Raw genomic sequence first — 27,420 nt, forward strand, 5'->3', positions numbered from 1 at the left:
TCAATGGCCAAACAATTGAACAGGAAGAAGGGTGTCGATTGTAGTTGCTAGTCCACACAGAGCCACACTGAAAGCTAGAAACCAAAGCCAGGTCTTCCCCTTTGCATCTGTAAGAAATAAACATGTAAAATCAGCACTTGGTGGGTGAGAAGTCTCAATCCTCTCACTAGAAACAGAGCAACACTGTCTTGTACCGATAGAAGAGAACGTTTGTAGCTCAGCATTGAACTGTGGAGTCTTTGGTGCTCTCTGAACTTTGGTGTTTTCTTGCAGACGTTTCCTTACCAAACTTGCAGGGGTGAAATGCTCCTTGTTCGGATCGGATCGCCCGATCTGGTAGAGATGGAGCTGGGTGGCAAAAATCCCTGCCCCCCCCCACCCCATTGCCCAGCTGAGCCGCGCAATCATCAGAGGCTTTTTAAATTATTTTTAAAAGCATTTTTTCTACAACCTCTTTGGCCGAAAAAATGCTTTTAAAAGTTTTTTTTAAAAAGCCTCTGATGATCGCGTGGCTCAGCTGGGATCATCAGAGGCTTTTAAAAGCATTTTTTTCTACAGCCTCTTTGGCCGAAGAGGTTATAGAAAAAATGTTTTTAAAAGGAAAAAAAAGTCTCTGCCGATCAGGCAAGTCAGCTGGGATCGTCAGAAGCTTTTAAAAAAAAAAAAAGCCTCTGCCAATCAGGCAAGTCAGCTGAGATCGTCAGAGGCTTTAAAAGCATTTTGTTACAAGCTCTTCAGCCGAAGAGGTTGTAGAAAAAAATGGTTTTAAAAGTAAAAAAATAAAATAAAGTTGGCCACGCCCACTCAGTCATATTACCCTCCACCACCACCAAGCCACGCCCACAAAACCAGTAGTAACAAATTTTACATTTCACCACTGCAAACTAGGTAACATCATCAGTGTTAGAAGGGAGTGTGGTTTTGCTCTCTGTTAGTATACTAGTGGCTTGCCCTGTCAGGATTGGTGGGAGTTCTACTAGTACCGTGATGGTGAACCTACGGCGCACGTGCCCAAAGTAGCACGTGAAGCCATGTCGCCCGGCATGCGCAGCCTTGCCTGTTTGTCTTCTGGGTTCCTGGCATGCATGCGCGTGTGATGATCAGCTGTTCGCGCGTGGCAGTGCTGAAAACTGGTGTGCGCATGCGCGCCAGCCAGCTGATTGTCGGGTGCACATGCGGGCCAGAACTTGGAAGTTCGGCTTTTCCAGAGCGTGATCCCTTCACATGTGCGGCAGTGCCAAAAACCGGGCTGCACATGCACGCCGGCCAGCTGATTGTTGGGTGCACATGCACACTAGAACTCGGAAGTTCAGCTTTTCTGGAGTGCGACCCTGATGGGCACGCAAGGGCGTGCGCTAAGTTTCCACATGATTTTTTCAGCACTTGGTGCCCAAAAGTTTCGCCATCACTGTACTAGTATATAAAAATAACAACCAGGGGGACCTTTTGTCAGGTTCGCCTGATCCGCCAGTTGCGGCCCTTTCTTGATCGGGATTCCCTGTGCACAGTCACTCATGCCCTCGTCACCTCTCGCCTTGACTACTGCAACGCTCTCTACATGGGGCTCCCCTTGAGGAGCACCCGGAGGCTCCAACTGGTCCAGAACGCAGCAGCGCGGGTAGTGACGGGAGCAGCATGGCGCTCCCATGTAACACCGCTCCTGCGCGAGCTGCACTGGCTCCCAGTGGTCTTCCGGGTGCGCTTCAAGGTGTTGGTTATCACCTTTAAAGCGCTCCATGGCATAGGGCCTAGCTATCTTCGAGACCGCCTGCTGCCACCGACGATCTCCCATCGACCTGTGCGCTCCCACAGAGAGGGCCTCCTCGGGGTGCCATCAGCCAAACAGTGCAGGCTGGTGACCCCCAGGGGGAGGGCCTTCTCTGTGGGGGCACCTACCCTCTGGAATCAGTTGCCTCCAGAGATAAGGAGAATCCAAGACCTCGGTGCCTTCCACCGTGCCCTTAAAACCTTCCTTTTCCAGCAAGCCGGGCTGGCCTAATTTTTTAAGTGGTTTTAAGTGTTTTGTTTATTGTTTTTAATTAATGGGGCCAAATTTATATATATCTATTTTAACTGTATTTTAATATTTGTACTTGATGTTTTTACTTGGCTGTTCACCGCCCTGAGTCCTCAGGGAGAAGGGCGGTATACAAATTCAAAATAAAATAAATAAAAATAAATAAAAAACAAACTCCCCTCCGGTCTAACACTGATGATGTTACCTAGTTTGGTAATGCAAGGTCCCCACACAGTCCTGTTACAATAGTTTTGTCCTGTTTTTAACACACTCAGCCCTTTTCTTGTTACCCACTCTTTTTTCTAGCTGTACATGCCTTTCTAATTCTATTAAACTTTATATTATAAAATTTATTCAATTTATTATAAGATAAAATACAAATACAATTTGAAAAAGAGAGGAAGAAAAAATACAGAAAGAAGTACAAAAAAAAATTAGTGACTTCCAACTTTTTTTTCCAGGGTGGTAGAATACGAAAATAAGGGCCAGCCTCTTGTTTACATTTCTAAATGTAAGTCCCTTGGGAGTTGGGCGGCATAGAAATATGATTAATTAAATTAAATTAAATCTTTCAAGCTATTTCTATAATCACAAAATCCTTCTAATTCTCAAAGCTTAAAATCAGAGTTTCATTTTATTCAGTTTTGAGGACAACGTCCAGAATGGGTTTCCAAAAGGAAACAAAATTAAATGATGTCTTCTTTTGAATTAGCATTTTTCCATTCACCGCCCACTCTTTTTAAGTGGAGACGCCAAGCGTCCATACTTCCAAACAATCACTTTCTGGGGAGGTAGGGAAGGGGAGATTCCAGTGGTGAAATCCAATTTTTTTTTACTACCGGTTCTGTGGGTGTGGCTTGGTGGGCGTGGTGTGGCTTGGTGGGTGTGGCAGGGGAAGGATACTGCATAATCTCCATTTCCACCCCAGTCCAGGGGAAGGATACTGCATAATCTCCATTCCCACCCCACTCTGGGGCCAGCCAGAGGGGGCATTTGCCAGTTCTCCGAACTGCTCAAAATTTCCGCTACCGGTTCTCCAGAACCTGCCAGAACCTGCTGGATTTCACACCCCTGGGAGATTCCCACTTTATCAATCTGAAGTTTCTTTATCTTAATAGTACAGCCTATTTCTGATGATGGATGTGCTTCTTCTGTTGAGTGACAGAAGTGGTTTTCGGTGAGTGGGTTATTTTATACCTGAAAAGGCATGTTTTTAAACAGGAGGAAAAGAAGAAGGAAAGAATTTGTGGATAGCAAAAAAAAATAAAAATAAAAATGCAATGATTAAAGTTAGCACCCACTCCTTTCCTAGAAGAATGAAATATGTTGGGAAATATTAAAAAAAAGGCAGAATATTATATTTCCTTAAAGGAGAAACATGCTCTTGGAAAGCAGCCGTCCAGCTTTCTTAATAGCCCCAGCAGGACTGGGCCAGCCTATCTACAAGACAAAAAACCTTCAGCTCCAGGGTGATGGGATTAAGACATGATCCCTCAGGACATAATAGGATTAGCCCTCTACTATCTAGCAGCAGAGCTCACTACATGGCACAACAAACCCCTTCACTGCATCACCTAGCAAGCGTCAACCAAGCCTGGGACTCAGACAGCCTACAAAGTTAGCAGTGACCTCTACAACAACCAACAGAATACATTTCTTGCACAGGAACAGGAAGCTCAAGGGCAAGGGCCAAGAGAGAATACAAATAACCCTCACTCTCCACTCCATGTGTTCAGCTGCACCAGGACCTCAAACCCATGTGGTCCTGTTCATTAATAAACCATTTTTCCAATCAGCCTCCATGTTTCCAGTGTTTTTCTCCTCACTTGGAACTGAACCAGATGGCTATTTCGTCCAACAGAGATTGTGTTAGATTTGGAAGGAGTACGAGACTATTGATATAAAAAGTGGACATTTTGTGTCGTTTCAAATCAACTTAGCACTATTGAGCTCCGGGCACAAAGAAGTTACAGAAATCTCCTAGTGTTACCTTGCATTAAGATGGATGGTTAATAAATTTAATAATAAATCAATAAATCTCACCCATGCAGCTCCCGTTCTCCTCCATATTCACCTAGGAAATTCTGAAAATCTTATATTGCACAACTGCAAAGAAGAAAAACTGATGCCTCCAGAGTCATTGAATTTATTTATTTTTTTCATAATAAGCAACAAAACTTCACCTGTTGAAGCGCCGCCTGCTAAGTGGGAGACATGTCCATTTGCCGCTCTTTTCTTCTGGTAAGCTGCAAGAGGCAAGTCATAAATAAATTTCAGCAGGATTTTTTTTTTAAAAAAAAACACAGTTACTATATTTTGCCTGCAGTCATTGATATAGAAAAGGGTTTGGTTTGGACTGCTTAGAAATGGGGTTCGGCCAGTGGTGGGATTCAAATAATTTAACAACTGGTTCTCTGCCCTAACGACCAGCTGGGTAGGCGTGGCCCGGTGGTCATGTGACTGTGTGGGCGTGGCCAACTCAACATCACTCATGTCGATGGGCGCTTCGCCTTATCTGTTACAATGTAATAAGGGTTCACCAGAGAGGCAGTTTCTGTAAACAGGGCGATAAAGATTAGGCTAGAAACAACACGAGAATGTTTCAGTTCCTTACAGGATTAGCCCTGTAAAGCGGAAAAGAAACAAGATAAGATTTCTTCCAACAACCGGTTCTCTGAACTGCTTAGAAAGTTAACAACTGTTTTTTCCTGTCCCCAGCCTCCAGAGACTCCTAGAGAGGCTCCTAGAGACTCCTAGAAAGGCTCCAAAAACTCCTAGAGAGGTTCTGGAGGCTGGGGACAACAAAAGTCACTTCCTGTCCCACCGAGAGTTGGGAAATGGGCCCTTTCAGCCTCCGCAGGGCCTCCAAGGGAGTGGGAAAGGCTGTTTTCGCCCTTCCCAGATACACAGAGAGGATCTGGAACCAGGTAAGAAAGAAAAACGGGCCTACCAGGCCATCATGTGCCAGGAGCGGGAGGGGGGAGGGGGTTACGCACGCATGCGCGTGGGCATGTGCGCGCGCAACCCTCCCCTGCCCCCCCTCTCCTGGCACGCGATGGCAAAAAGGTTAGCCATCACTGCACTAGAAGGTTGACCAAATTAGCTCAGACAAGCACCTAGGATTTGCATTTCCCCTTTTGCCTGTAGAGCCAGATATGACCCCTACATAACCCCTCCATGACTCCATAGGAATCTGACAGCAACCAATAGAATACATCAGGGGTGAAATCTAAAATTTGTTACTACCGGCTCTGTGCACGTGACTTGGTGTGTGTGTGGGTAATGTGACTGTGTGTGCGTGGCCAACTTTTTTTTTTTTTACTTTTAAAAGCATTTTTTCCACAACCTTAAGAGATTGCAGAAAAAAATGCTTTTAGAAGCCTCTGACGATGAGTCAACTCAGCTGGGATTGCCAGAGGCTTTTAAAGGCATTTTTTCCTCCCTGCAACCTCTTTGGCCGAAGAGGTTGTAGAAAAAATGTTTTTAAAAGCCTCTGATGATCCCAGCTGAGTTGCCTCATCATTAGAGTTTTTTTTTTTTACTTTTAAAAGCATTTTTTCTACAACCTTAAGAGGTTGCAGAAAAAAATGCTTTTAGAAGCCTCTGACGATGAGGCAACTCAGCTGGGATTGCCAGAGGCTTTTAAAGGCATTTCCCCCCCCCCAACCTCCTTGGCCGAAGAGGTTGTAGAAAAAATGTTTTTAAAAGCCTCTGATGATCCCAGCTGAGTTGCCTCATCATCAGAGGCTTTTTTTTTTTTACTTTTAAAAGCATTTTTTTGGCTGAAGAGGTTGTAGAAAAAATGCTTTTAAAAGAAAAGGAAAAAAAAAAACCCAGCCTCTGATGATCGCGCAGCTCAACTGGGCATGGGGGCAGGGATTTTTGCTACCAGTTCTCTGAACCACCCGCTGCCATCGCTACTGGATCAGGCGATCCGGTCCAAACCGGGAGCATTTCACCCCTGGAATACATGTTCTTGCACAGGAACAGGAAGCTCAAGTGCACAGCCCAAAGAAGGTATAAAAAAACCTCAACTCTCAACTCCATTTTGTCAGCTGCCCAGAATCACATGTTGTTCTGCTTCATCGTTAAACCATCTTTCCAATTGGCTTCTATATTTCCAGTGTCTTTCTCCCAGCTTGGAACTGAACCAAATGGATATTTCTTCCAACAGCACTAAGCAGGGGCCCTTCTCTAAGCCTTTTCTTGCGACAAGGCTTAAAACATTTTAGGGACTCTAAGCACCCGTGTCTTGTCTCGACAGCACTGTTCTTCAAGCCACATCAGCCCACCCTTAGGATCGATCTAATTTAGGATCTCCGGCAGGGGAAGACATTCTTACCTTTGAGATGAAAGGGGTGGAGTCCGGCAGCCACCCCCTCTTTCAGTAATCGCTGTGCCCATACTCGGAGGGTCTCATCGAGCCGGTAACGGCAGCGCAGAGTCAATCTAGCCATCCAAGGGAAAAGAAGCAGTGCCATGACATCTCCCATCACAATCAGAGGTGTGATTCAGCCGGTTCGGATCAGTTCGGGTGAACCGAATGCTAATTTTACATCCGGTTCGCCGAACCGGTAGTTGCAAGGATTGGCTGGTCACGCCCATCCCAGCCCTCCCCTCCCAGGAGTCTCTACACGGCACCTTTTGGATGCCAGGTAAGTGCGGAGGCTTTGGGAGGGCAAAAAATGGCCCTCCTGGAAGTACCAAAAGTCTGGAAAGAGGCCCGTTTCTGGCTTCTGGAGCCCAGGGGATGCCATTTTCACCCTCCCGGAGGCTCGAAAAAAGCCTCCAGAGCCTGGGGAGGGCGAAAACGCCTCCCACCACCCATGGTGCAGGAGGTTGAGTAGGCCACACCCCCATGGCCACGCCCACCCAGCAACCGGGCCGAGAACCGGTTGCTAAAATTTTTCAGTCCCACCCCCTGATCACAATATTGTACAATTTGACATTTTACGTCCTGACGGTTGCAATGCGCTCTTCGTGGGGCTGCCCTTGAAGCTCCAATGGGTTCAAAATGCAGCAGCCCGCAAGGTTTTGTGAAGACCCGGGTGTGCACATGTGTTGCCTCTCCAGTTGCATTGCAATTTGCTTTCCAGGTGCAATTCAAGGTGCTGGTTGTCACCTTTAAAGGCCTACAATGTGGCTTGGAACCAGCTTATCTGAAGGATAGTCTCTTTCTGGTTACATCCAGCTGACCCACTGTTCTGCCCCAGCTACGGACCACAAAGAATGCAGCACACACGAAGTCTGTACAAACCTTAGTTTACTAAATTAAATCAGTCTTTTTTAAACAAAGGCTGTTAATTAACTTTCTTAACAGCCTACAAGAATCCAAATAATAAATAATCGTAATCATACTATGGTTGGCAGAAAGCCCAGAAGCAATTTGCAGAGAACTAAGATCAAGACGCGAAGGAGAGTGAACGAAGTTGTTCCCTGCAAATTGCCTCAGTCGTCGTCCTTCCTTAAATAGGCTAAGGGAGTGGCCAATTAGCCCCAAGCCTTCTTCTCAAGGAGACCTCCTCCTGAGAAGCCACTCCAGCCTTTTGGCAGCTCTGCCCGCCCATGCATCGAGAAGAGGCTCCTCCTCTTCTTCCTCTTCACTAATGGGAGCTTCTGAAGGTTCTGAAGGCCCTGGCTGAATCCCTGCCTCTGGCACCACATCTTCTCCAGCCTCCTCATTGTCCGATTCAAGTGCCAGCTGCACAGGCTGCTGGCGCAGCACCATACCAGCCTCCTCACTGTCTGAATCAGCTACTAGCTGCACAGGCCGCTGACGGGCCACAACACCCATTAGGGTGGGGAGAGGCAGGGAATGCTGTGGGCCCCCTCTCCTAAGGAGTCCCAAAAGTGCTTTTCCAAGAGGCAACTGGACTTCCTTTGTTTTTCCTTAAAGAGATTTCACTTCTTGTCTAAGAAGCTTCTTCGGTTCTATCAGAAGACATTCTGTCTTCTGATAGAACAAGGAAGGAAAAACAAAGAAAAGACCAATCGCCTCTTGAGAAAGCACCTTTGGGACAACTATGACCTGGATGACTGAGAATCTGCATGGACCCTCTCCTAAGGAGGTACATCTGGCGGGACCCAGAAGAAGGACCTTCTGTGTGGTGGCTCTCACCCTCTGGAAAATAATCCCTGCATTGATTAGACTGGCCAACATTTTGATACACTTTCGCAAGACCCCAAAGACCTGGTTTTGCCAACGGGCCTGTGGAACCCAGAATGGGATGGAGCCCCTCAAGTGGCTTGTTTGATTGTTGTTGTTGCTGGGTGTGTTGCTGGGTGTGGGCTTCTGGGGGTTTGCAGGGATTCAGGAGAACCTCTAGCTAAGATTCTGTGCAGTTCGGAGAACCCCCAAATCCCACTCCTGGCTGGCCCAGCCCACCCCGCCCCTCCCAGGAGTCCCCACGTGGCCCGTTTTGGATGCAGGTAGGTGCAGGGCACATATGGAGGCTCGGGGAGGGTGAAAAACGGGCCTCACCCACCCGTTTCCCGCCTCCAGAGGGCCTCCAGAGCCTGGGGAGGCCATTTTCACCCTCCTGGGGGCTCGAGGGAAGCCTCGGGAACCCAGGGAGGACATAAACGCCCCTCCCCTCGCCGTGGTGCAGGAGGCTGACTAGGCCACACCCACCATGGCCACACCCACCTAGCAATGGGGCAGAGAACCCCTTGCTAAAATTTTTGAAGCCCACCCCTGGATGTGTGCGTGGAGAGTTATTGTTTTTACTGTTTCCATATTCTGTTTTTATTTTTTGTAAGCTGCCCCGAGTCACTGCGACATTTATATGGGCGGCCATATAAATGGTCTAAATAACTAAATATCCAGTAATTGATTCAGGTGGAACATCATTCTCTAGGAGAGTCCTTTTTTTCCCTTTTATTTATTTTTTGCTTTTTACCTATACTGAGGGTCCCTGGTTATGACGGGTTTTTCTTCCGGAATCATCTCTCTCTCGAAGATCACTTCGTTTTCATACACCAAGTAGTTTTCTTCAAACTGAAAGAGGAGAGGCAAAAAAGACGATGCAAAATATTTAACTTTCACCGGAAGTGTTGGCCGAACACCTCTCAGAACTTAACCACCAAGGGCCAATCCTGCTGCACGAGACAAGTAGTCCTCGATTTACAACCGAAATCTTTTATTTTTAGGCCTGCTACTTCCCCTTATCCTTCCAGCACTTCCATCAGCCTAACACCAGATTGTACTGGCTCTTCGATAATAAAGACAAGATCGTCCGCAAATGCCTGTACTTTAAAATTTTCTTTCCTTATTTTTAAACCTTTGATCTGTTCGCCTTCTCGAATTATTCTAATTAAGATCTCTAATGATAAAATCAACAATAATGGTGATAGCGGACAACCTTGTCTTGTTCCTTTTTGGATTGGAAAGTTCTTTGTCGTTTCCCCATTGATTACCACTTTGGCCTCCTGCCTAGAATAGATTGCTTTATACATCCTTATAAATTTTTCCCCAAAATCCATATAAGTTATTTGTTCTAATATAAAGTCCCATTTAACATTGTCAAAAGCTTTTTGCGCATCGATAAATATCAATGCCCTCTGTTTTTCATTATGGACTTCATAATATTCTATGGTATCTAAAATAGTCCTGATGTTGTTCCTTATATGCGACAGAGGTGGGTTTCAGCAGGTTCTGACCAGTTCTGGAGAACCGGTAGTGGAAATTTTGAGTAGTTCGGAGAACTGGTAGTAAAAATTCTGACTGGCCCCGCCCCCATCTATTCTCTGCCTCCCGAGTCCCAGCTGATTGGGAGGAAATGGGGATTTTGCAGTAACCTTCCCCTGGATTGGGGAGGGAATGGAGGTTTTACAATATCCTTCCCCTGCCATGCCCACCAAGCCACGCCCACCAAGCAATGCCACGCCCATCAAGACACACCCACAGAACTGGTAGTAAAAATTTTTGAAACCTACCACTGCACTGCGACCGTCATAAATATGAACCAGTTGCCAAGCCAGTTTTGAATTTTGATGGTGGGACTCCATGAAGGGCATCACATTTTCTTCTGGAGAGACCCCAGCCCCTTTCTTCCCCCACACACCCAAAATACTAGGATCTCCCAACCTGGAATATGTTTTCACACCTCCATTTGGCACTGGGCATTTGGCACCTATTTTTTTTTTTTAATTGTCAAGTACTTGAATAAATATGAGGATGGGTGGGTGAAACCTATTAAGTTCATGCTGCATTTTCAGCATTTAAAGATCAGCTGTCCTGAAAAATCCATGTGATTATTTCTAAATTGTTTCACAAGGTTTGAAGTGGTGATGGAAATAGTGAAGCTGAAGAAATTCGTTCTTGACATGGAGATTCAGTCAAAAAAGCCAACAGTGAAAATCTACAGATCTTGAAATCCTCCTGTTTTGAAACCTCACAGAACAAATATTTATTCTTTGACTAGCTTTAGGCTTTGTGGGAAATATTTTATATGAAATATGGCAGAGAGGGGGGGAGGGAGGGAGAGAGATTAGATTAGATTAGATTAGATTAGATTAGAGATAGATAGATAGATAGATAGGGTTAGATTAGATAGATAAAATAGATTAGATAGATTAGATAGATAGATTAGATTAGATTAGATTAGATTAGATTAGATTAGATTAGATTAGATTAGATTAGATTAGATACGTTGATTCAGTGGCTAAGACGTTGAGTTTGTTGATCGAAAGGTCAGCAGTTCAGAGGTTCGAATCCCTAGTACCGTGTAACAGGGTGAGCTCCTGTTACTTGTCCCAGCTTCTGCCAACCTAGCAGTTCGAAAGCACGTAAAAAATGCAAGTAGAAAAACAGGGACCACCTTTGGTGGGAAGGTAACAGCGTTCCGTGCGCCTTTGGCATTTAGTCATGCCGGCCACATGACCACGGAGACGTCTTCAGACAGCGCTGACTCTTCGGCTTTGAAACGGAGATGAGCACCGCCCCCTAGAGTCGGGAACGACTAACACATATGTGCAAGAGGAACCTTTACCTTTACTCTAGACTCAAGTTCCTGGTTATCCTGGCTCCCATCCACATTCCGACAACTCTTACTTACCCTTCTGATGGTACCACAGGTGGTCACAGAGAAGGTGAAGAGGGCCTTGGTGTCATCAACACCTACTGGTCTACAGTTCTTATCCCGTAGATGAGTTCTCCGAGGATTTAACTCTGGTTTGGTATCTAAGCTCAGCATGGTGGCAATCATAGTTCCATTGGGAAAGCATACTGCAGAATAACGACAATGAAATCATTAAATTAACATGCCCCCAAAGTTCTTTTTTTTTTGTATATATTTTTTATTATTTTTCAAACATAAGCATAAAATTTAACTTTCAAGAGCAAAAACTCGATCCGGTCATAGATGGTTACCATGCTTACATTTCTTTAACAGACTCCATTCACAATTTCCCATTGCATCTTTAAAAGGTAAAAATTCAAAACATAAGAAGAATAAATTTTAACATAGATTCTAACATCCTTATCTATATATATCTATTGTATCAATACAATTTTAACTTCATATTTACTTTAGCTCATTTGTGTCTAAGTATCAATCTTGCTTATATCTGGTTCTTCTCCACATTATCTTTATCATCTCTTTTACCATCAGTTGCAAAATACTTTTTAACAATATTCTAATCTCTTATTCTAATTATTAACCACAATTTTATCACCTCAAATCTTAATTTCAAACTCAATACATCTCCATTTTTCTTACCATTTATACAACAAAATTGTAACTACATTTCTTAGACCCTTGACCCATTCCATCAAATCTTGATATCTTAAATTTTATCATTGCTTTTACACATTTCAAATTACACAGATTCATCCCAAAAATTTTATTTAAACTAATTACTAGCATGTTCTCCTCCATACCTCCTTCTATTGTTTGGCTAATTTCCAGCATGTTTGGCTGATTTCCAGCCTAATCTCCTCCAGAGCGCCCACTATTTTGGCTAATTTTCAACATATTCTCCTCTAACTCTCCTACCATTGTTTAGCTGATTTCCAGCATTTTAACTAGTTTCCAACATATTTCTTCCAAGTCTCAAACTCTTAACTAGTTGGTGCCCATCACCTCTTCTTTTAATTCCCTTGCAATATAATTATCTATTTCATGTGTTTCCCAACATACTTTTTCAAATTAGTTCTCAATATGTTTCATAATAATCATTTCCAGCATATTTTAGATTAGATCGCACTTTGTTACTAAGATCTGTGTATCTTCTTGTTTCATTCAATAAAACCATAATTAAACATATTTACCAATCTAACATTGCTTACAAGTTAAAGTCAAAACATATTACATCAAACATTTATTTTTCTTAAAGTTATCTCTTTTGTATATACTCTTCTTTAATATTTTTAGCCACCTTTATCTCAATCCTCTATTTTGATTACCATCTCTTATTTTCTATTTTTATTACTCTATTTTTATTACCCCTCTTTGGGGGCCAGTTTTTCTATGGCCCCCAAAGTTCTATGGCTGACATTTTGCTACCAACAGAAGAATTTCAGGCAGCTTTCAACAAAAGGCCGACTCAACAAACCATGGAAATCTACGTTCATCAACACATACACGCTTCACAGAAGAAGGCTCATGATGAAGAAATCCCGCATTGCAGGCTGTTGTAAAGCATGCTGAAAAGAAACATCCCAAATTGAGTGAAATATTTTTTTTTATCTTCCATTCTACCATCACCCAAGACAGGACGAAAGCCAATAAGCCACAATAGGAATTGCCCCAAACCCTTTCAGAACACAAGTCCCTTCATCTCAGTCCAAACTTCAGAGTCACAGAAACCTGGGAGCTCAGATAAACAATAAGACAGAGGCTGACCAGATTAGCTCAGAAAAACACTTAGGATTTGCATTTCCTCTTTTGCCTATAGAGCCAGCTGTGACCTCTACATGACCAAATAGGAATCTGACAACAGCCAATAGAATATGAAATGACATGTTCTTGCACAGGAACAGGAAGCTCAAATGCAAAGCCCCAAAAAGGCATAAAACCCACCCACTCTCAACTCCATTTTGTCAGCTGCCCAGTACCACATGTGATTCTGCTTCATCAATAAACCATCTTTCCAATCAGCCTCCATGTTGTTTCCAGTGTCTTTCTCCCAGCTTGGAACTGAACCAGATGGCTAGTTCTTCCAACAATATTAAAAAAGGCGGAAATCTTGCAAGGCTGTCCAATATCATGAGCTTTGGTACTGCCAAAACTTTCCAGAAAATCACCCAGGAGTCCAGATGGGATTTGGGAAGATCTATACTGTTGTAGTCTTCTAGCAGCCTGTGGAGCTGGCAACAGAGTTGGACAGTGAGGAGTCTGGGGAGGAACATGGGCCAGTCCTGGAGTCTGGGGAAGGCCCGGACGAGGGCTCTGCGTCACTAGGAACAGGCTCCTCCTGTTCCTCTGCCACTATGCTGTCCGAATCTGGAGGCTCCAGAGTCCGCGCATAACTCCCAGATGGCCCTGGCCCCATCTCTGCCTCCGACGCAGAGCTCTTGTCCGAGCCTTCCCCAGACTTCAGGACTGGCCCATGTTCCTCCCCAGCCTCCTCATTGTCTGACTCTGCTGCCAGCTCTGCAGGCTGCTGGCGGACCACAACAGAAATCGGAAGAGCTGGTCTTCCATTTTCTGGCGTGAGCATGCACGCCGGCCAGCTGATCGGCACATGCACATGGACGCCAGAAACCTGGAAGACTTGCTGGCCAGCGCCCATGCTCATGCTGGAAACCGGAAGTACTTTATCTGGTGCACACATGCGCCCCAGGCAGCTCCTCTTCCTGGTTGCTGCCCTAACAAGCAGGCGCACGCATGCAAAGCAAGCGTGTATGTGCGAAGCGCACAAGCGCACATGAAGTGCTCCCTTTTTGGCACTTGCTGCTGCGTGCATGCGCAGGTGCTCCCTTTTCAGCACTCGGTGCCGAAAAGGTTCACCATCACTGACCTAGCAGGATCACTCAATAGATGCTCCAGCTGTTGTGACCCAGGCCCAAGTAGGTAGTAATCGGTGCAAACAGTTCCAAAACAAACAGACTTTATTAGAACAGCTGAGAATTAACTCATTCTCAGCGTAGTCCAAACTAAATTAAAGCAAATTCTTCATAACACAAATTCTTCAGTCTAATCACCAACCTTGGTATAATTAGGCAAACTGCCAAAGGCTTCTCTTGGCAAATGTTCAAAAGCAGAAGACGCCGACAAGAGATAAATGCAGCAAAGCTATCAACGTTGTTTTCCGACAAAGAGCCCAAGAGCCATTGCTGGTCTTTTAAGCCTTATGGGAGGGGCCAATCATCTCTTGGCCCTACTCCCGAGTCGTCCTCTTTGTTTTAGCTGCTCTTGCCTTCTGGAAGCTCTTCTCATACGTGCACTAGGAACAGGCTCCTCCTGTTCCTCTGCCTCTCTACTGTCAGCCTCTGGAGGCTCCTAAGTCCGCACATCATTCCCTGATGGCCCTGGCCCCATCTCTGCCTCCGACGCAGAGCCCTCATCCAGGCCTTCCCCAGTCTCCAGGACTGGCCCATGTTCTTCCTCAGCCTCATCGCTGTCCAACTCAGCTGCCAGCTCCACAGGCTGCTGACAAACCACAACACTAGCCACTGTTAGACTAGATCATTTTATTTGGCCACATGTGATTAGGCAGACAAAGCATTTGTCTCCTTCCTTGCATAAGCTCTCAGTGTATGTTATACATCTTGACTCACCCAGTAATTTTCCAGTAGGGAAGACACAAGATCTGGAGAACTCCACCATGGTCAGCAGTGTCTTGTTATCCCGCAGGCCAAAATCTAGCCGGACAGTAACTCCGTTGAGGGAGATATCCTGGGCCATGGAGGAAAGACAGAGGTTGGAGAGGGTTCTGTAGAAAGTTAGCACCCACCCCTCTCCTAGAAGAATGAAATATTTTGAGAAATATTTAAAAAGGCAGAATATTACATTTCCCTGGATGAGAACTGGAGAAACGTGCTTTTGGAAAGCAGCCCCCACTTTCCCTAATAGCCCTCAGCAGATGTCAGCACTTAAAAGAGATAGCTAGTTCTAGTCATAAGCAAATACCCTCACCCAAGATCCAACAAAGGTAGGATTAGCCCTCAGCCACAATAGGAATTGCCCCTTCATTGCATCAGCCCAAACTTCAACCAAACTTAGCTCAGACAAACTCCTAGGATTTGTACATGGGCCCATGGGAGTCTGACGACAGCCAATAGAATACATGTTCTTGCACAGGAACAGGAAGCTCAAGTGCAAAGCCCAAGAGATGGTATAAATAGTCCCCACTCTCAAGTCCATGGGGTCAGCTGTCCAGAATAACATGTGCTTGGTGGTTCTGCTTCATCAATAAATGGACTCTCTTTCCAATCAGCCTCCAGCCTCCATTTTGTTTCATCAATAAATGGACCCTCTTTCCAATCAGCCTCCAGCCTCCATTTTGTTTCCAGTGCCTTTCTCCCGGCTTGGAACTGGACCTGGATATTTCTTCCAACAGTTCGATGCCAGCATCCCAACACAGCATGCTCACCTTGGAAGGTGCACCATCATCTCTTTGCCCCTTTGACCGGGACAAATGATGAGAAACAGTGAAGGAGGAAGATCTTCACACGCTTGTCATTTGTTTCTTTTTCCATCTATAATGAGTTAAATAGCTCTCTGGGTTTAAGACATAAAAGGGACTGTGACTTTCCTTTAAGTTTCCTTCTCATAGACTCTTAGGATTGGAAGAGATGTTCTCCAAAGTCTTTTAGTCCAACCTCCTGCCCAAAGCAGAGATCTTCAGATCATCCCACCATTTATGGGGCTGTCCAACCTTTGCTTGGAAACCTTTAGTGACAGAACTTCATCATTCCAGGAGGGAGGTTGATCCATTGCTTCAAGATCAGGAAATGTCTCCTTATTTCAGCTTTGGATCTCCCTGATGGTAAGCTTCTTCCCATTTGTCCTGCCCTACAGAAAGATGAATCCATACCCTCTTCCTTCTAATAGCCCTTCAAGTATAGAACGTAGTTCAGATAGAAATAGGACTTTGGGGGTTTTTTATAATGATTATAGACCAGCATAAAGAATGTAGGCTACAATTAGATTAGATACATACATACATACATACATAGATTAGATAGATTAGCTAGATAGCTGATAGATAGATGGTAGCTAGAAGATAGATAGATAGATAGATAGATAGATAGATAGATAGATAGATAGATAGAGATAGATAGATAGATAGATAGATAGTAGCTAGAAGATAGATAGATAGATAGATAGATAGATAGATAGATAGATAGATAGATAGATAGATAGATGGTAGATAGATAGATGGTAGCTAGATGATAGCTAGAAGATAGATGAGATAGATAGATAGATAGATAGATAGATAGATAGATAGATAGATAGATGATAGCTAGAAGATAGATAGATGAGATAGATAGCTAGATAGCTAGTTGATAGCTAGAAGATACATAGCGATGAGATAGATGAGATAGACAACTAGATAGCTAGGTGGTAGCTAGAAGATAGATAGATAGATAGATAGATAGATAGATAGATAGATAGATAGATAGATAGTAGCTAGTAGATAGATAGATAGCTAGATAGATAGATAGATAGATAGATAGATAGATAGATAGATAGATAGATAGTAGATAGCTAGATGGTAGCTAGATGATAGCTAGAAGATAGATAGATGAGATAGATAGATAGATAGATAGATAGATAGATAGATAGATAGATGGTAGCTAGAAGATAGATAGATAGATAGATAGATAGATAGATAGATAGATAGATAGGTGGTAGCTAGAAGATAGATAGATAGATAGATAGATAGATAGATAGGTGGTAGCTAGAAGATAGATAGATAGATAGATAGATAGATAGATAGATAGATAGATAGATGGTAGCTAGATGGTAGATAGCTAGATGGTAGCTAGATGATAGCTAGAAGATAGCTAGAGATGAGATAGATAGATAGATAGATGGTAGCTAGAAGATAGATGATAGATAGATGATAGATAGATAGATAGATAGATAGATAGATAGATAGGAGAGAGAGAGAGAGACTTAAAATCTACAAAAATCTATAGGGAAAGGTAAAACGTTAGATAAATGTAAGAAAACATAAACATTAATATGTGGATCACAAAATCTACTACAATATAAAATGTTTTCCTGTCCTCATGAAAGATTAAGAAATAGTGTACGTTTATCTTTTATTTCATATACAGTGAAGGATTGGTTAGCACTAATAGGTGGCTACGGTCATATTCCCCATCCAAGATAATTATATTAGAAGGATTTTTATACCTTTCTCATTGGATGTTGTGCACCATCAATCAACTAATCCAGGGCCTAGATGTGTGTTGGACAGTCTTCAACCTATAGTTACGTTTAATTGCTCTCTAATATGAGCTACGTAGGCTGATACTCCCAGTCTCTTTCCTTTGCAAACTGTCATCTACAGGACCCGAGGAGACAAACGTCTTTGCTGTAGCCTTCCTTCACAATCTACTTCCCTCACAATCTACTTCCTTCACAATCTATTTGATTAGGGCAGGGATGGGCAACTGTGGTCCTTTTACAACCTGTGGACTTCAACTCCCAGAATTCCTGAGCCATCTTGGCTGTATTAGGAATTCTGGGAGTTGAAGTCCACAGGTTGTAAAAGGGCCACAGTTGCCCACCCCTGGATTAAGGGACTGGAGGCTAAAACATATGAAGAACAGTTGCAGGAACTGGGTATGTCTAGTTTAATGAAAAGAAGGACTAGGGGAGACATGATAGGAGTCATCCAATATCTCAGGGGCTGCCACAAAGAAGAGGGAGTCAAGCTGTTCTCCAAAGCACCTGAGGGCAGGACAAGAAGCAACGGGTGGAAACTAATCAAGGAGAGAAGCAACTTAGAACTAAGGAGAAATTTCCCGGCAGTTAGAAAAATTAATCAGTGGAGCAACTTGCCTCTAGAAGTTGTGAAGGCTCCAACACTGGAAGTTTTTAAGAAGAAGTTGGATAACCATTTGTCTGAAGTGGTGTAGGGTTTCCTTTCTAAGCAGGGGGTTGGACTAGAAGACCTCCAAGATCCCTTCCAACTCTGTTATTCTATATTCTATACTTCTGCTCAAGGCAACTTCCTTTAACCAGAATTCCTGCCCCCAAAAGTGTCTATTTCCAACACACCTCGTACATCAAGCCAGTAGCCAAAAATGGCACCGACAGGTAGAAGTAGCTGCCATCATCTTGAACGGTGTAATTCTGCGATGCTGCGAGTTCGTTTGTCAGCTGAAGGCTACCCACATAAGGAACCCAGTAGTGATCCAGATTCCCACGCGTCATCCTCACACCTATCTGCCCTTCTTCGCAGAAGCCTTCGAACAGTGGAAGAACTGGACAACGGGAGCAATCAGACACAAGAAGGAAAATAGAAATGTTGAAGATTTTATTTGATTTCAGGATTGACTGACTGACTGACTGACTGACTGACTGATGACTGATTTTTGGCTTTGATGAACAGGGCAGGGTGGTCTGGTTCCCATAAGACAGGGATCCTCAAATTTGGCAACTTTAAGACTTGTGGACTTCAACTCCCAGAATTCCCCAGCCAGCATGGCCCTTCAGGACTTGCGGACTTCAACTCCCAGAATTCCTGGGCCAGCATGGCCCCTTCAGGACTTGCGGACTTCAACTCCCAGAATTCCTGGGCCACCATGGCCCCTTTATGACTTGTGGACTTCAACTCCCAGAATTTCTGAGCCACCATGGCCCCTTCAGGTCTTGCGGACTTCAACTCCCAGAATTCCTGGCCCCCATGGTCCCTTTATGACTTACGGACTTCAACTCCCAGAATTCCTGGGCCACCATGGCCCCTTTATGACTTGTGGACTTCAACTCCCAGAATTTCTGAGCCACCATGGCCCCTTCAGGTCTTGCGGACTTCAACTCCCAGAATTCCTGGCCCCCATCGTCCCTTTATGACTTACGGACTTCAACTCCCAGAATTCCTGGGCCACCGTGGCCCCTTCAGGACTTGTGGACTTCAACTCCCAGAATTCCTGGGCCACCATGGCCCCTTTATAACTTGCGGACTTCAACTCCCAGAATTCCTGGGCCAGCATGGCCCCTTCAGGACTTGTGGACTTCAACTCCCAGAATTCCTGGGCTACCATGGCCCCTTCATGATTTGCGGACTTCAATTCTGGGAGTTGAAGTCCACAAGTCTTAAAGTTGTTACGTTTGGAGACACCTGACATAAAAAATAGACCAGAATGAATAATGTTTGATGGCCAGAAAATATACAGTGTTTTGAGGCTGAAAGAGAACCACAGTAGGCAATTGGAGTAGCAAGTCAGCACCCACGCACCCTCCTAGAGAATGAAATATTTTGAGGAATATAAAAAGGCAGGATAGAATATTTCCCCCAAAGGAGGAATGGGAAGAAAAAAATCTTAAGGGAGCCAGAAACCAGCCCCAGTCTCCCCGCCCCAAGCAGAAACTAAGGAGGCCAGCTTTTAGAAATGCAGATTTGGTAATCCATTCAGAAAGACTGGGTCAGATGGAAACTCCAGATAAGCAAAAAGACAAAGATTGACAAGATTAGCTCAGAGAAACACATAGGATTTGCATTTCCCCTTGTAGAAAGTTAGCACCCACCCCTCCTAGAAGAATGAAATATTTTAGGAAATATTAAAAAGGCAGAATATTATATTTTCCCCAAAAAGAGAAATAGAAATCTTAAGGGAGACAGAAAGTCAGCTCCCTGCCCCCAGCAGATATTTGGTGCCCATTGAGATGGACTGGGTCAGCCTATCTACAAAACAAAAGACCTTCAGCTCCAGGGTGATAGGATTAAGACAGGACCCTCCAGGACATAATCAGATTAACCCATCTAGCAGCAGGGCTCACTGCATTGCAAAACCTCCTAAGGACATTAGATCAGCCCAGGCTTCAACCAAACTTGTCTCAGACAAACTCCTAGGATTTGCACATGACCCCTATAGCAGCCAATAGGATACATTTCTTGCACAGGAACAGGAAGCTCAAGGGCAAGGCCCAAGAGAAGGTATACACCACCCTCACTCTTCACTCCATGTGGGCAACTGCAGCAGAACCATGTGCCTTGATGGTTCTGCTTCATTAAACTATCTTTCCAATCAGCCTCCATGTTTCCAGTGTCTTTTTCCCCCGCTTGGAACTGAACCAGATGGACATTTCTTCCAACATCCTTTTGCCTATAGAGCCAGCCATGACCCCTACATGACTCCATAGAGATCCAAAAGATACAAAACCCACCCACTCTCAACTCCATTTTGTCAGCTGTCCCAGAACCACACGCTGCTGGTGGTTCTGCTTTATCAATAAACTAACTTTCTTTCCAATCAGCCTCCATTTTATTTCCAGCGTTTTTCTCCCAGCTTGGAACTGGACCTGGATTTTTCTTTCAACATTGGAAGATTGAAATGTATGACCTTCATGTCACACAGATGCAGCTAGGACATCAATTTTTCCCATTTGCAGGTGAAATGGAGTTAATAATATCACCAGTTTACATTGCGAATATTGAAATATCCTTGGTGTCAGAGAAGGAGTTTAAAAAGGTAATTCTCTCATTTTCACTGTTTGTTTCTCTCTCCCAACCTCACAGGTTCCATGACATGATAAAGCCAGGAAGATGAAGGAAGAAACGTTAGAACTGGGAAAACCAGAAGTGTTTCTTCTGAAGCTATAGGATGCCTCCCATTCTTGCCCAAAAAGACCACCAAATTCAAAGGAGAGGAACGATGGTCCTTTTTATGACTTGCAGACCAACTCCCAGAATTCCTGGCCCCCATGGTCCCTTTATGACTTGCGGACTTCAACTCCCAGAATTCCTGAGCCACCATGGCCCCTTCAGGACTTGCGGACTTCAACTCCCAGAATTCCTGAGCCACCATGGCCCCTTCAGGATTGTGGACTTCAACTCCCAGAATTCCTGAGCCACCATGGCCCCTTCATGACTTGCAGACTTCAACTCCCAGAATTCCTGGGCCAGCCATGCCCCTTCATGACTTGCAGACTTCAACTCCCAGAATTCCTGGGCCAGCATGGCCCCTTCAGGACTTGTGGACTTCAACTCCCAGAATTCCTGGGCCAGCATGGCCCCTTCATGACTTGCGGACTTCAACTCCCAGAATTCCTGAGCCACCATGCCCCTTCATGACTTGCAGACTTCAACTCCCAGAATTCCTGGGCCAGCATGGCCCCTTCAGGACTTGCAGACTTCAACTCCCAGAATTCCTGGGCCAGCCATGCTGGCCCAGGAATTCTGGGACTTGAAGTCCACAACTCATAAAAGGACCATTGTTCCCCAACCCTGATCTAATTGGATGTTGATGACTTTTAAGCACTTCCGAATCCGGATCAGTTTGGCCAAGCAGACTCACCTACATCAGCGACTTCACATTCAATGACTCCAGGATGAGTAAATGACTTGCCCTTCGGGAGCAGGAAAAATGTATATTCTAGGTGCAAAGTGTATTTCCTGAAGTTGCCATATAGATACTACAAGAGAAAAAAAGTTCTTTAGGCACACAAACTCACTGACATATAGGCAGGGGTGAAATCTACTTACCTTCCCTACCGATTCGGAAGTGCACGCACCGCATGTGCGCAAACCCTTCTGCGCATACGCAGAGGGTAAAAAACAGGTTACTTCCTGGTTAAAACCAGGAAGTAACGACAACTGGGTGGGTGGGCGGAGCCTCGCGCTGCCATCGCTACCGGTTCTCCGAACTACCCGCCGCCATCGCTACCAGTTCGGTCGAACCGGTCCGAACCGGTAGCATTTCAACCCTGCATATAGGGATTCCTCTGCTGAAAGCATTTAAATGATCAATTCCTGCTATTCTCAACTTGTGGCAATCCTCAAAGAAACCCGTCTACTTTGGCTGAAGGAGTATAGGAAGTCCTCAACTTACAGCCACAATCAAGCCCAACATTTCCATTGCTATGGGGGGGGGGACAGTTGTTAAGTGAGTTCTGCCCCATTTTACGACCTTTTTTGCCACCGTTGCTAAGCAAATCACTGCCGTAGTAACACAGTTGTTAAGTGAATCCGGGTTCCCCATTGACTCTGCTCATCAGAAGGTCGCAAAAGTTGATCACTTACCTTAAAAAAAAAAAAGAAGTCCAAGGAACATGCTCTTATCTTCCACAAAAGGTGAGCACAATTTAACTTAGTAAGCTTAATGTTATCAACTCATAACTAATGTTATCTGGATGGGGAGGAACAGGCTCAAGCTCAACTCTTCCAAGACTGAGTGGCTGTGGCTCCCGGCATCCCGATATAGTCAGTTGACTCCATCACTGACTATTGGGGGCGAGTCCTTGGCCCCCACAGAGAGGGCTCGCAATCTGGGAGTCCTCCTGGATATGCAGCTGTCCTTGGAGGAACATCTGACGGCTGTAACCAGGGGGACCTTTTGTCAGGTTCGCCTGATTCGCCAGTTGCGGCCCTTTCTTGATCGGGATTCCCTGTGCACAGTCACTCACGCCCTCGTCACCTCTCGCCTTGACTACTGCAACGCTCTCTACATGGGGCTCCCCTTGAAGAGCACCCGGAGGCTCCAACTGGTCCAGAACGCAGCAGCGCGGGTAGTGACGGGAGCAGCATGGCGCTCCCATGTAACACCGCTCCTGCGCGAGCTGCACTGGCTCCTGGTGGTCTTCCGGGTGCGCTTCAAGGTGTTGGTTATCACCTTTAAAGCGCTCCATGGCATAGGGCCTAGCTATCTTCCAGACCGCCTGCTGCTACCGACGACCTCCCATCGACCCGTGCGCTCCCACAGAGAGGGCCCCCTCAGGGTGCCATCAGCCAAACAATGTAGGCTAGTGACCCCCAGGGGGAGGGCCTTCTCTGTGGGGGCACCTACCCTCTGGAATCAGTTGCCCCCAGAGATAAGGAGAATCCAAGACCTCAGTGCCTTCCACCGTGCCCTTAAAACCCACTTTTTCCAGCAAGCCGGGCTGGCTTAAGAAGAAATTTTTAAATGTTTTAATTGGTTTGTGATTTTTAATTTTTGGGCCAAATTTATATATATATTTAATTGTTTTTAATATTTGTATTTCATGTTCTTAATTCTGGCTGTACACCGCCCTGAGTCCTCAGGGAGAAGGGCGGTATATAAATTGGAAATAAAATAAATAAAATAAATAAATCAATTTGAGCAACAGGGACTAGTACCTTGTCACAATCAAAGCTGCAAACATCCGGTACTTCGGCGAAAACTCTCCCCTAACCTTGCCATGCAATTTCCCCCCTTCTTACCTTCTGTTCCACCAGAGAGTTGGAGAAAGGGACCTTGAGAACGAAAACTCGGGTGTGATTGGCGTTGGGGACTTCCTCCAGGGTGCAGCCGTGTCCTTTGATTTCCGGTGGCGATAAGAGTTTGCCGCCTATCGTAATGGCAGTCAGCTCCACATCGGCAAGGAAGTTCCCTATGGTAACATCGAAATAGCCTCTCTCTGGAACCGTGTCTAAGGAGAAACAGAAGTTTCAGAACCGTGGTGGCACAGTGGTTAAAACGCAGTACTGCGGGCAATGTCTGTTGTGATTCGCCAGCAGCCTGCAGAGCTGGCAGCGAAGTCGGACAGCGATGAGGCTGAGGAAAAACATGGGCCAGTCCTGGAGGCTGGGAAAGGCCCAGATGAGGGCTCTGCATCGGAGGCAGAGATAGGGCCAAGGCCATCGGGGAGTGATATGCGGACTCCGGAGCCTCCAGAGGCTGACAGTAGAGAGGCAGAGGAACAGAGGAGCCTGTTCCTAGAGTACGTATGAGAAGAGCTGCCAGAAGGCAAGAGCAGCTAAAGCAAAGAGGACGACTCAGGAGTAGAGCCAAGAGATGATTGGCCCCTCCCATAAGGCTTAAAAGACCAGCAACGGTTGACCAGCCGACCAGCATCGGCTCTTTGTTGGAAAACAACGTTGATAATCTTGCTGCACTTATCTCTTGCTGGTGTCTTCTGCTTTTGAACTTTTGCCAAGAGAAGCCTTTGGCAGTTTGCCTAATTATACCAAGGTTGGTGATTAGACTGAAGAATTTGTCTAATTCTAATTTATGAAGAGTTCGTTTTAATTTAGTTTGGACTACGCTGAGAATGAGTTAATTCTCAGCTGTTCTAATAAAACCTGTTTGTTGTGGAACTGTTTGTGTCGATTACTACCGACTTGGGCCTGGGTCACAACAACGTCTGCCGGCTGCCAGGAGTTCGGCAGTTCGAATCTCACCAGGCTCAAGGTTGACTCAGCCTTCCGTCCTTCCGAGGTGGGTAAAATGAGGGTCCAGATTGTTGGGGGCAATATGCTGACTCTGTAAACCGCTTAGAGAGGGCTGTAAAAGCACTGTGAAGCGGTATATAAGTTTAAGTGCTGTTACTATTTCAACTGGAGGAATCTAAGCCTAGGACAATTTTCCTGATGTAGTTGGGGGTAACAGTATTCCTAAGAGATCTTCTGCGTCTGCAGAGAAATGTAAATACAGGTAATCCTCGATTTACGACCGCAATTGAGCCCAAGATTTCCATTGCTGAGTGTTGTGGCCTGTCGACCACCGGCCCCCCCAGCAGCCGAATCAGAGGAGGAAGAAGAGGAGTGGGAGTTAGGACCAGCATCAAGGCAACCTGAGAGCTCCGAGGGGGAAGAGGGAATGGAACTATTAGAGAGAGAGACAGAGGTGGAGCCTGGGCTGTCCGTCAGCCCTCAGATGGAGAGTCAACAGCCCCCTGGTCTGGAGGTGGCTGATGAGGAAGAGGAACAGCTGGGTCCAGTGCCTGACGCGCGGATGCACAGAAGGCAGAAGAGAGGAGAGCAGTGGAAATCTGTGGGCCGGACCTTGGGACAGAAGAGCCATCACTGCTAGCAAAGTCCCACCCTAGCTCTGGGGATAAAAGGCAGGGGGCAGAGATGAATAGGTGTGGCAGACAACAGACTTGTTATCCTGAGGTGAAAGAGAAACTACAGAGGGTTTGCTGTGTTTGGGGAGCTGGGTGAGAACACTCGTGCTCCACCAGGTGTCTTCCAAAGCCTGCTTGCCTCACCTAGGAAAAGCCGGGTGTGATACAAAAACTTACTATCGGTGAGCAGCGGTATCTGGGGGGCAAAGGGGGTGCGGATAGACTTGAAGATCCGGTGACGGGTCCAGTCACTTTCATCTCCTCGCCATCTGCGGTCCAGAAGGAGTTTGATGGTATATGTGGTGCCGTAACGATTGTCGATCACGTCACTCTGGAAAGAAACAGACCGACCTCATCCATTCTGTGCCTCTTGTCGGAAAGCCTGTGGAGATTCTCGGCCATCCAGATCATGGTTGTCCCCAAGGTGCTTTAATTAAAGGCAACTGGACTTGAAGGTCCAAGACGTTTGCTCCCTTCCTTCCTTCCTCCTCCCTTATCTCTCCCTCCTTTCCTTTCCTTCCCTTCCTTTCCCTTCCCTTTTCCCTTTCCTTTCTTCCTTTGTCTCTCCCTCCCTTCCTTCCCTCCCTCCCTTTCTTTCCCTTCCCTTCTTTCCTTTCCCTTCTTTCCCTTCTTCTTCCCTTCCTCCCTCCCTCCCTGTCTCCCTCCCTCCCTTCTTTCCCTCCCCTCCCCTTCATTTTTCCCTCTTCTTTCCCTTCCCTTTCTTCCTCCTTCCTTCTCTTTCCTTCCTTCCTCCTCCCTCCTTTCCTTCCCTTCCCTTCTTCCTCCTTCCTTCTCTTTCCTTCCTTCCTTCCTTTGTCCGTCTTCCTTCCTTCCCTTCCCTCCCTCCCTTTCTTTCCCTTCCCTTCTTTTTTCCCTTCTTCTTCCCTTCCTTCCTCCCTCCCTCCTTCCCTTCCCTCCCTCCCTTTCTTTCCCTTCCCTTCTTTCCCTTCTTCTTCCCTTCCTTCCTCCCTCCTTCCCTTCTTTCTCTCCCCTCCCCTTTCCTTCATTTTCCCTTTTTTCCCTTCCCTTCTTCCTCCTTCCTTCTCTTTCCTTCCTTCCTTCCTTTGTCCATCTTCCTTCCTTCCCTTCCCTCCCTCCCTTTCTTTCCCTTCCCTTTTTTCCCTTCTTCTTCCCTTCCTTCCTCCCTCCCTCCCTCTCCCTCCCTCCCTTCTTTCTCTCCCCTCCCCTTTCCTTCATTTTCCCTTCTTTCCCTTCCCTTCTTCCTTCCTCCCTTCCTCCCTCCGTTTCTTCCTCCTTCCTTCCCCTTCCTTCCTCCCTCCCTCCCTCCCTCCTCTCCCCTTTCCTTCATTTTCCCTTCTTTCCCTTCCCTTCTTCCTTCCTCCCTCCGTTTCTTCCTCCTTCCTTCCCCTTCCTTCCTCCTTCCCTCCCTCCTCTCCCCTTTCCTTCATTTTCCCTTCTTTCCCTTCACTTCTTCCTTCCTCCCTCCCTCCCTTCTTTCCCTCCCCTCCCCTTTCCTTCATTTTCCCTTTTTTCCCTTCCCTTCTTCCTCCTTCCTTCTCTTTCCTTCCTTCTTTCCTTTGTCCATCTTCCTTCCTTCCCTTCCCTCCCTCCCTTTCTTTCCCTTCCCTTCTTTTTTCCCTTCTTCTTCCCTTCCTTCCTCCCTCCCTCTCTCCCTCCCTCCCTTCTTTCTCTCCCCTCCCCTTTCCTTCATTTTCCCTTCTTTCCCTTCCCTTCTTCCTTCCTCCCTTCCTCCCTCCGTTTCTTCCTCCTTCCTTCCCCTTCCTTCCTCCCTCCCTCCCTCCTCTCCCCTTTCCTTCATTTTCCCTTCTTTCCCTTCCCTTCTTCCTTCCTCCCTCCCTCCCTCCTTCCCTTCCCTCCCTCCCTTCTTTCCCTCCCCTCCCCTTTCCTTCATTTTCCCTTTTTTCCCTTCCCTTCTTCCTCCTTCCTTCTCTTTCCTTCCTTCCTTCCTTTGTCCGTCTTCCTTCCTTCCCTTCCCTCCCTCCCTTTCTTTCCCTTCCCTTCTTTTTTCCCTTCTTCTTCCCTTCCTTCCTCCCTCCCTCTCTCCCTCCCTCCCTCCCTTCTTTCTCTCCCCTCCCCTTTCCTTCATTTTCCCTTCTTTCCCTTCCCTTCTTCCTTCCTCCCTTCCTCCCTCCGTTTCTTCCTCCTTCCTTCCCCTTCCTTCCTCCCTCCCTCCCTCCTTTCCCCTTTCCTTCATTTTCCCTTCTTTCCCTTCCCTTCTTCCTCCTTCCTTCTCTTTCCTTCCTTCCTTCCTTCCTTCCTTCCTTCCTTCCTTCCTTTGTCCCTGTCTTCCTTCCTTCCCTTCCCTCCCTCCCTCTTTCCCTTCCCTTCTTTTTTCCCTTCTTCTTCCCTTCCTTCCTCCCTCCCTCCCTGTCTCCCTCCCTCCCTCCCTTCTTTCCCTCCTCTCCTTTCCTTCATTTTCCCTTCTTTCCCTTCCCTTCTTCCTCCTTCCTTCTCTTTCCTTCCTTCCTTTGTCCCTGTCTTCTTTCCTTCCCTCCC

The 27,420-nt window shown here is 45.9% G+C and overlaps 1 protein-coding gene across 1 annotated transcript in view; it reads right to left on the reverse strand.

Annotated features, from left to right (window-relative positions):
* Window positions 1-27,420, reverse strand: part of LOC139324390 (uncharacterized) — a 43,505-nt gene continuing 16,085 nt past the window's right edge. Inside the window, exons 8-17 of the mRNA XM_070954101.1 lie at window positions 25,120-25,273; window positions 23,318-23,526; window positions 21,435-21,552; window positions 18,196-18,401; window positions 14,739-14,856; window positions 11,074-11,243; window positions 8,917-9,014; window positions 6,360-6,466; window positions 4,201-4,263; window positions 1-107 (exon numbers count right to left, since the gene is read on the reverse strand). Of these exons, the coding sequence (XP_070810202.1) occupies window positions 1-107; window positions 4,201-4,263; window positions 6,360-6,466; window positions 8,917-9,014; window positions 11,074-11,243; window positions 14,739-14,856; window positions 18,196-18,401; window positions 21,435-21,552; window positions 23,318-23,526; window positions 25,120-25,273 (1,350 nt within the window). The remainder of the gene's footprint in view (window positions 108-4,200; window positions 4,264-6,359; window positions 6,467-8,916; window positions 9,015-11,073; window positions 11,244-14,738; window positions 14,857-18,195; window positions 18,402-21,434; window positions 21,553-23,317; window positions 23,527-25,119; window positions 25,274-27,420) is intronic.

Source organism: Pituophis catenifer, unplaced genomic scaffold (assembly GCF_029215685.1).
Source record: "Pituophis catenifer annectens isolate HBS135680 unplaced genomic scaffold, rPitCat1.0.hap2 SCAF_15, whole genome shotgun sequence".
Lineage (NCBI taxonomy): Eukaryota > Metazoa > Chordata > Lepidosauria > Squamata > Colubridae > Pituophis > Pituophis catenifer.